Source organism: Neomonachus schauinslandi, chromosome X, assembly GCF_002201575.2.
Source record: "Neomonachus schauinslandi chromosome X, ASM220157v2, whole genome shotgun sequence".
Lineage (NCBI taxonomy): Eukaryota > Metazoa > Chordata > Mammalia > Carnivora > Phocidae > Neomonachus > Neomonachus schauinslandi.
The window spans coordinates 82,623,091-82,633,301 of record NC_058419.1 but is presented as its reverse complement, the minus strand read 5'-3'; the positions used below and the strand labels follow the sequence as shown (position 1 = coordinate 82,633,301).

Genomic DNA, 10,211 nt, shown 5'->3' with positions numbered 1-10,211 from the left:
TACCTATATCTGAGTTTTGTCTTACTCATTAACTTAAACAAGTTAAAAACCAAAATTCGTGCCAGAATTATGCTTAGAAAAACATGTTAAGTATTTGTCAGTATATATCAAGTTAATACCTCAACTCCCCACTCCCCACACACACATCAAATGACCTGGCCTCCCAGTGCTGACTAGTGGTTCCAGAGCAGTGCAGGTGACATCTGAAGAGCTGGTTAGATAAAATGGGTCATAAGACCTTGAAGCAAGGTATAGGAGTGGAGGACAAAAGGAAGAGGGAGGTAGAGGTGATGAGGGAGATGGTTAAGCCATTTCTATGAGTACACATGTGTGAAAATATATATTGTTTACTTTGGATTTGTTTATTTACAAACTTTAATGCATATCTTATGCACATCCAAGAATATACATGTATACAAATGCACACACATAGATATTCAAGCATATAAATATGATAAATTTAATGGATTTTATTTATTCATGTTTAAACAGGTTAATGCATGGACATAATAGCATGTACAGTAAATGTTCAAGAATTCTCAAAAACACTGGTTAGTTCATCAGAGAAATGCAAATGAAAACCACAATGGGATATTAACTTATACCTGTCAGAATGGCTAAAATCAAAAAGGCAAGAAATAAAAAGTGTTTGTGAGGATGTGGAGAAAAAGGAACTCTCATACACTGTTGGTGGAAATGTAAATTGGTAAAGCCACTGTGGAAAACAGTATAGATGTTCCTCAAAAAATTAAAAATAGAAATACCATATAATCCAATAATTCCACTAGTGGTTATTAGAAAACACAATAAAACAGAAACACTAATTCAAAGAGATATATGCACCACTATGTTTGTTGCAGCACTATTTACAATAGACTAGATATGGAAGCAACCTAAGTGTCCATCAAGAGACAAATGGATAAGGGAGATGTCATGTACATATACAATGGAATATTACACAGCCATAAAAAGGATGAGGTTGTGCCATTTGTAACAACATGGATGGACCTAGAAGGTATTATGCTAAGTGAAATAAGTCAGACTGAGAAAGACAAATATCACATGATTTTGCTTTTTTTTAATTTTTAAAAATTTTTTAATTTTTTATTATGTTATGTTAATCACCATACATTACATCATTAGTTTTTGATGTAGTGTTCCATGACTCATTGTTTGTGTATAACACCCAGTGCTCCATGCAGTACGTGCCCTCTTTAATACCCATCACCAGACTAACCCATCCCCCCATCCCCTCCCTTCTAGAACCCTCAGTTTGTTTCTCAGAGTCCATAGTCTCTCATGATTTCACTTATATATCGAATCTAAAAAACCAAATTAATAAACAAACAAAAAGCAGAATCAGACCTATAAATACAGAGAACAAACTGATGGTTGCCAGAGGAGGGGGGTGGGGGATGGGCAAAATGGGTGCAGGGGAGTGGGAGATATAGGCTTCCAGTTATGGAATGAATAAGTCACAGAAATAAAAGGCACAGCGTAAGGAATATAGTCAGTGATACTGTAATAGCATTGTGGTGAGCATAGCATAATATATAAACCTGTTAAATCACTATGTTGTACACCTGAAGCTAATGTGACATTGTGTGTCAACTATACTCAAATAAAAAATTTTAAAAAAGAAAGAATGCAACAAGGAAACTTTTGGAAGTAATGAATATATCTATTACCTTGATTGTGGTCAAGGTTTTATGGTTGTGTGCATATGTCCAAATTGTATACATTAAATATGTGCAGGTTTTGTCTATCAATTATCCCTTAATAAAGCTTTTTTTAAAGAAGAAATTTTATTTTATTTTTGAATTTATTTGAGAGAGAGAGTGAGCAAGGGGAGGGGCAGAGGGAGAAAGAATCCTCCAGCAGACTCCCCACTGAGCCTGGAGCCAGATGCAGAACTCGATCCCAGGACCCTGAGACCTGAGCCAAAATCAAGAGTTGGCCGCTTAACTGACTGAGCCACTCAGGCGCCCCGAAGCTTTTTTTTTTCTTTAAGAAAGTATATGGAGATGTTTATACTTGGCTGTTTTGTGGTAATAGGATAATAATTTTTTTCTTTGCAATTTTATACTTTTCTGTTTTTCCTTACACTATATATTTGTTGTTTTTGAAATCAGAAATAAATATGTTAAAAAAAAAAAAAGAAGATAGCAGGAAGGGAAAAATGAAGGGGGGGAAATAGGAGGGGGAGACAAACCATGAGAGACTATGGACTCTGAGAAACAAACTGAGGGTTCTAGAGGGGAGGGGGTGGGGGGATGGGTTAGCCTGGTGATGGGTATTAAAGAGGGCACGTACTGAATGGAGCACTGGGTGTTATACACAAACAATGAATCATGGAACACTACATCAAAAACTAATGATGTAACGTATGGTGATTAACATAACATAATAATAATAATAATAATATTGTTTGAGGAACTCAGTAAAAAGGCAAATTCCTGAACCCTACTCCAGACCTGCTGAATCAGAATCCTTTGTATGGGACCTGGAAATCCTGGTTTTTATCAATCGCCCCAGATGATTCTAGGGCACTGGGCTAAAGATCATCAAAGCAAAAACAGAGGTTCCTATAGGAATTTCTGGAATGGGTGGTAAAAAAATAACTCCTGTGTTATTAGTTTTTGGTTTTTTGAATAAATTGGTTGCTCAAAGCTAAAAAAAACAACTAATGATGTAATGTATGGTTATTAACATAACATAATAAAATTAAAAAATGGACTTTCTGTGTAAAAACAAAAACAAAAGCAAAACATTGGTTAGTTGTTTCCCCACTCCTTTTTACTCAAATGATACATACATTTTTCTGAAATTTTTTTACCCTTGGCAAGAAATAGCTATGTTTTAATTTATATACTTTCTAAATAAGCCTGAATTTTATCAAAATACAGTAGTAGCTCTTTTTCAGTGCCTGGCACATAGTGGGTGCTCTTAGTTTATACATACATAGATTATTTATTGAATATTTATATGTCAGATACTGTACTAAGCACTTGGGGTTCATAAAGAATTGGATAGGATCCTTACCCTCAAAATGCTTACAGAAAACAACAAGCAAATACAATTTATGATTTGATAAAGAGGTCAGAATAGAAGTCTGTTCCTTATGTGCATCATACTCTCTCTGACTTCCAAGACCTCATATATATTATTCCTTTTCTCTGGGAAATTCTAGTTCCCTTTCCACCTGACCAACCCCTATTTATTTGTTATGTCTCATATGGAAATTCTCCTCCTTTGAAACGCTATGGCTTGCCCTCATCTGGGTATGTATTATCAGGACATCTTGAATTTCCCCATCACTGTGAGAACCTACTACAGTTTTTTGAAGTTTCTTGTTTTGTTGTCTGTCTCCTTCAACATTCTGTGAGCTCCACGAAGACTGAGACCAGGTAAGTATCCCAGAGCCTACTTCAGGATTTGGCATACTAATGTAAGGGAATGCACTGTGATAGCTGGAAGTCTCAGTTCATAGGATAAGGATAAAAAGCAGAAATAATGCGTCCACATCAATTTCCTATTCATATGTCACCGATAAAGCTGGATGAACAGACATGACTAAAGACTTGAAATTTACTGATAGAGGTTCTTTTCCTAATAGTATATACTAACTAGTGCAAGATTTCATTCAGTGAGAAAAGGGAAACTGGAAATAGTATCCAGGGGCAATGATTTTATGAAGGATCTCCTTCATGAAAAGAGGCCCACAGAAAGAGACAAGTCTTCTTTTTCTACTTGAAACTGTTCTTGTTGGTTGTAATTCCTGGAACACTTACTGTAGAGAAAAGCATCCCAACTACTGGGCTTCTTTCCCAGAGACTCTGGGGAAGAAAGCATCACCCATCCCCTTTGAATTTCTCAAGTGTTAAACAGTAAAACCATGCAATAATGTGACATTACTTACAATGTCCACCGGAGGGTGATATACCACTGCTGGTACCCCTTTTAGAGCATGACCCGTGAGCACTAAATTTAGTTACTTACAATCTATAATTTTAAGAATACATTATAAATAAAAGAAGCCCTTTCGGTAGATGTGAAGACATAAAGAAAAGATGGAAATGGCACCAATCTTGCCCCCATTCCCCAGAATAGACTAGATTCCCAGGGGTCTTAGAATGCTTTGCCTCCAACCTGCTGTGTGACTAATGGCACAGAGTTCGTGGTTTCTCCTGGAATATAGTTGGTCTCTTTAGGTTCCTTTATATCTCACCCTGGAGAGAGGACAAGATTAGGAAAGGAATATTATTATTGTAACAATTTTAGAGATGAGGACCCTGAAACTGAAGCCCAGAGAAGTTTATTAACTGATTCAAGAGTAGGGGCTTTTTTTCTGTGCTCCCCCAGCACCCTGTTCTTGTCCTAGCCACACTCTGTGGTAAGCTCATGGTTGTCTCTCTCATCCACCAGACAGAAATGATAGGGGCCTAGGCACTGCATTTTGTTCATTGCTCTATCCTAGCATGGAGAGCAGTGCTGGACACCCAGTAGGGATAAAAAAGGGGTAAAGCTGGAGAGAAAATAAGGTATGAGGTGGGGTAGGATGAGGTTCCGTCTAGGGTGATTCCCCTCTTAACAGCTTGGATGGATGAGGACAGGAACATGTCTATGAGGACAGAGAGGAAACAGTGGATATTGTTTGACGAAGCCATTAAAAGGGGATGGAGCATTTAGCATCCTGTAGACTTATGGCTTACTACTCCTTTTTTACCCCATCACTGGACTGCTCTGACTCTCACTTTAAGTGGCTCAAAAAAAATGGCACCTGAGAGAATGCACATGGAGGTGTCTTAATCCTAGAGCTGAATACAATTATGACCATTGATTCTGTTTATCAATGTCCTGATCTAATAAGAGCAATAACCACAGCAAATTCTTGGTGCATTATCAGTCACTGCGCCAGAAGACTTTATGTATGACTTCATTTAGTCCTCACAGTGAGGAAGAGTGTGGGTTTTACAGATTTTATGCCTACAGTAGTAGGTAGAAGAGTTGGCATTTCAGCCCAGACCCACAAGCCAGGTCCTTGCACTTTCTTTGAAATAAGAGATGCCTAAAGGATGGCACACAGACCACTCACTATCAGTGTCCATGATGACTTTAATGGTGCATGGACAAACCTTTACTATGTAGTTTTTAAATAATATTTTTTGTTCAACAGGAAAAAAAGCTAATGCAGAAGGGGAAAAAAACACTGACATCACACAACCTGTGCCAAAACCCCCAAAGACTCTTAAACCCCTCTGTCCTTCCCCAGCATTCCTCATTGGTTCTGAGCTGGTTATTGCTTCTCTTTCTCTCCAAATCTCCATCCTCAGATATCTGGGAGATCATTCCCTTTCCTAACTGCTTGTCCATCCTCAGGTTCTAGCACTGTCTTCCATCCCTTTTCACCACACAACTGTCCCCTACCTGCATTCTCACAGGTGGAAAGCAGCCTAGGACCCATTATTGGTATGCAGGTTAACAATGCTCTCTGAAACTCTTGAATGTGAGTTTTTAATAAAATGAATTCATGAATGATTTGCACATGGCACAGAGAAGAAACATCAATATTCACTTTGAAAGAAAAGTCACTCAGAAACAGAGAAATTATACATACACACATTTATTGGTACAGAAACACTGACATGGTAGAAGCATGAAGTCTTGAGCCATTTGTTTTTTCTTTCTCTCTGGATCCCATCCATGCAGTAGACCATGGAATGTCACATAGGTGTAACTCTAGGTGTAATTTGGTCTTTTCTGACCACCAGGATGACTGAATCTCCTACGGGCATATATGCATGTTCATGTTCTCTCCCCCCCTCTCTCCCTTTTCTACCTCAACCCAGCCTCTAGGCAGTAAAGGGATAGGCCAAACTATTCCAAATAATAAAGGAGGAAGCTTGAGGAGTAGAGGGTCATGTTAGGGAAACCAAGTCATAAATTTCCTTCCTCTAGGCTGGGGTGGGGGGGATGATGGAAAATGAGAGGTAAGGATTGAAGGATGATGGCTTTTCTGTGTGATGGCTGTCATGTTATTTGCAATACATGGAAACACATACCTATTTAGTTCATTTTTAAGTTGTTGATAGATACGTCAAGTTAATTCAATGTATATTGTATGCACATCTAATGAAATATATGTACCGAAGAGAGACAGCAAGAAAAAGAGATGGAAAGAGTTCCAGGCCCTTTTATCCAAGGGAGAGAACACTGAGAGTATTTATTCATACTTTTCTCCTTCAAAATATTACTATTATAATGAAAAGCTGGGGGAAAAGGCAACTATCCATGAGAAGAGGTTGGTTAATAAGTTATGGAAGATCCACATTTTTTAATTCTATGAAGCTATTAAATGATGGTCTTTATACATATCATTTGATAGGAAAAGACACCTACTGTTTGATAAAAATCTCAGGTATAAAGAAATTACATATAAATTGATGCTGATTTATAATGTACAACATAGAAATACACAGTTTTCTACTTAGTATTTATTTCTGGAACACCTTTTATCTGAATACTTAACACATGTTCAAGATAGGAATTTCAAAACATCAAAGAAGGTGTACATACAGTGCACAGACATCTATCTCATTCTTCTGTCTCCCCATCACCCTACCCACAGGCAGTTTCTAAAACAAAACCAAGCAAAATGGAAGCATCATTTGAAAACGTAAGTGCAATGAGGTATATCACACTAATGAGCCTTAAACGTATTATATAAAAACACATTAAATAAGCAATGTGGCTGAAATCAATGCTTATCTCTAAGTAGCGAAAACGTGAGTGCTTACCTGAAACACACACACGCACACAGATAATCAGTAGGAAACGTCCTAATAAATGTTCACAGAAGTGTTTGGATATAGTGAGTGGTCCTACATACACCAGGTGCGGCCGTTAAAAACAATCTTGTTCACAATAGCACCATAACGGTACAGTACGTATGAATGATCTGAAAATGACCTATGAGAACTCTATGAAGAATCAAGAATACAAGGGAGTGTTACACAAGGCGACTTGAAAAAGTAGAGACGCTACTTGTTTATTGGATTGGAAGATTAGGGCTGTGGACAGACAAACGTGTGCTCAGTTTTTTGATCATTAGCAAGTCCAAGTCCGTCGCAAAACACTGAAAGGGAAGGGGTGGAGGGCTGGAGAGACATCACGGGTTCACCAGTCCAGAAACCGACCTCTTTCATACAGCAATCCCTTCACAAGCACTGAGGTGGCTCCTGGGGGGGGGGGGGGGGGGGGTAGGGGGGGGAACCGGGCATGTTTCAGCCGTGTTGCGGCCCCAAGTCACCGCTCCTCTTCGGGAGGAGAGGCAGGGGCTCACTCGGGGGACGCGTTCTGGATGGCCTTGGGCTCCTTCACGGCCTCCTCCCCCCAGTCGCCCCCGTCGACCTCCTCGATGACCACACTGCGCACCGTGCCGGCGTCCAGGCAGTGCGGGGCGACGCCATACACGCCGGGGTCAGAGACAGAGGCGTGGAAACTCTGCACCCCGCACCTGCTGCAGAAGCTGTGCAGCGCCGGGTGCGCGTGGGATCGATAGGTGACGATGCTCTCGGCGCCCAGCAGGAGAGTGAAGCGCGAGGCCGGGACCAGGAAGTGTCGGTGCTGCTTCTTCCTGCACAGCCTGCAGCTGCAATCCACCACGCGCAGGTCTGCGGGGGCCCAGACGGCGAAGCGGACCGCGCCGCAGTGGCAGCCTCCGGTGTGATACACCAGGCCTGGGTACTCGAAGGTGTCCAGCAGGAACTTGGCGGCGCCCTCGCAGCTGAGGCCCCGCCGCTTCCTGAACGTCTCCCAGCGCTCCCGCTGCGCGCCCAGGTCCATCTCGCCGGGGGACACGGCGGGCGCCGGCGGCTTCGGGGATCGCAGCGGCCCTTTGGAGCCTGCCTCCCGGGCCCGCCGCCACCAGCGCTTCCGCCGCAACCTTGCGGGATCCCGCCTGGCCGCCGCGGGCTTCCTTCCCGCCGCGTGGCTCCCCACGCGGACGTGGAAAGGGGGGCGCCGCGCGCCCATCACCGCGATGGCTGCGCAGGCGGCGGCGGGATCCCCGGGCCGCTTCCGCCCCCGCGGCTGGGTGCCGGCGCCGTACCTCACCCTGCCCATGGCGCCTGCAGCCTTCCCAGCGCGTGCCCACCGCCCCTGGTTTCCTAGTAAGTTGCTGAGCAGCCTCATTGCGTCAGCCCGATTGGCCACTTGTTGAATGTGATGTAGAGACCCCTTGACCCTATCAAAACAGCCTTTACTGGCCTGAAATTCTGGCTAAGCCTATCAGCTGTCCCTTCTAAATATTTTCTATTGTTCATTCAAATTAGAAGCGTACCCTTAGAATATTGAAACACTGAAAATGCTGCAGACCTTTTATCTAGCTTGCGTGCAGCAGCAGACGGAACAGTTTAAAATAAGCAGTGTTCATCTAGTGTAGAAGAGACAAACTGAAACATACACAAAATGTGTAGTGTGTAATTGTACTATAGTCGGGCTAATAAAAATGACGACCCACAATACTATGTTACAACACACCAGTGGACCCAAAGAGAGAAACTGGGTGTTAAATTAAATACAGGACAAGAAGGTTACTTGTGTAAATTTGTCTTCAAGGAATAAGAGGTAAAAGAAGAAACAATGCATTAATTTGTCCATCTATACTGAGAAAAATTAACAGCTATGAGAATCATAAATATGAAGCTGAAACTTTGTTCTTTGGAAATTGATGTGATCATTGTGCATGGCCAGAGGAGAGACCCCACAAAATGAGCATGGATCCTCCTTCTTGCAGTATAATCAGTACCTGGGAAAACAGGAATCTTCCAAAATGTGCTTTCTGAATTAAGTAGTGACATCTACACACACTGGGTGCAAGCAGAGATCCACGCACAGATTTAATAATTCTTAACATTTTGTCATATATATGCATGTGTATGTGTATATACTTTTTGAAAAATATATTTTTTTAAGATTTTATTTATTTGCGAGAAAGAGAATGAGAGACAGAGAACATGAGAGGGAGGAGGGTCAGAGGGAGAAGCAGACTCCCCACTGAGCAGGGAGCCTGATGTGGGACTTGATCCCGGGACTCCAGGATCATGACCTGAGCCGAAGGCAGTCGCTTAACCAACTGAGCCACCCAGGCGCCCTGAAAAATATTTTTAAGTAAGATACATCAATGCCACTTAATCTCTCACTATTTCAGCACTCATGTCCTAGGAATAGAGACTGTGACAATAAATAAAGGAAAATCTCACTAAAGTGGACTGGGGATGCTAGAAGGGGAGGCTGGTAGGGAAACTACAGGAAGAATTGTCAATTACAGACCCCTAACAGAAGAATCTCAACAGGAAAGAATGATCAATTATAGGCCTGTCTTAACAGGGAAAGATGTATATTGCATCTACTACAAGAAATCCACTACCCCTGCAACTCAGCCAATGAGAAATGGTCATCACCCTGAACTCTTTCTTTTCTCCAATGGACTTTTGTTCAAAACAACATCTCCCAAATTCCTCCTTCTTCCCCATAAAATTACATTCCTCTCCTTTGTTTGTTGGATTTGCCTATGGTTTTGCCATAGCTTGCTTGTCCTGGATTGCAATTCTCTGCTATTTCCACATAAACCCATTTTTGCTGGTAAAATTACTGGCAGCTTTATTTTTAAGGCTAACAAGACCTAATTTCTTGTATAGCCACAGTATCATTATCACATCTACAAATCAATATAATTTTCCAATTTCATCTAACTCCCAGTATATATTTAAATATCCTAAATTGTTTCCTAAATGTGTTTTATAAAAAGATTTTCCCCCTCAACAGGATCTAATGAAAATTCACACATTAACTTTGGTTATTTCTTTTTAGTTTCTGTGATCTATGCCATAGCAACTTCTTACTAGACACATCTCTGGAGGCAAGGGAAGCAAAAGCAAAAATGAACTATTGGGACTTCATCAAGTAAAAAGCTTCTACACAGTGCAGGAAACAATTAACAAAAATTAAAGTCAACCTTCAGAATGGGAGAAGATATTTGCAAATGACATATCCCATAAAGGTTTAGTATCCAAAATAAATAAGGAACTTATCAAAATCAACACCCAAAAAACAAGTAATCCAGTTAAGAAATGGGCAGAAGAGGGCGACTGGGTGGCTCAGTTGGTTAAGCGACTGCCTTCGGCTCAGGTCATGATCCTGGAGTCCCA

At 41.2% G+C, this 10,211-nt stretch overlaps 1 protein-coding gene across 1 annotated transcript; it reads right to left on the bottom strand.

Moving 5' to 3' along the window:
• Positions 1 to 7,338: 7,338 nt before the first annotated feature.
• LOC110571130 (centromere protein V-like protein 3) lies at positions 7,339 to 8,124 on the bottom strand. Its single transcript, XM_044911837.1, has one exon. It carries the CDS (start codon positions 8,122 to 8,124, stop codon positions 7,339 to 7,341), a length of 786 nt encoding a protein of 261 aa, XP_044767772.1.
• Between the last annotated feature and the right edge of the window lie 2,087 nt (positions 8,125 to 10,211).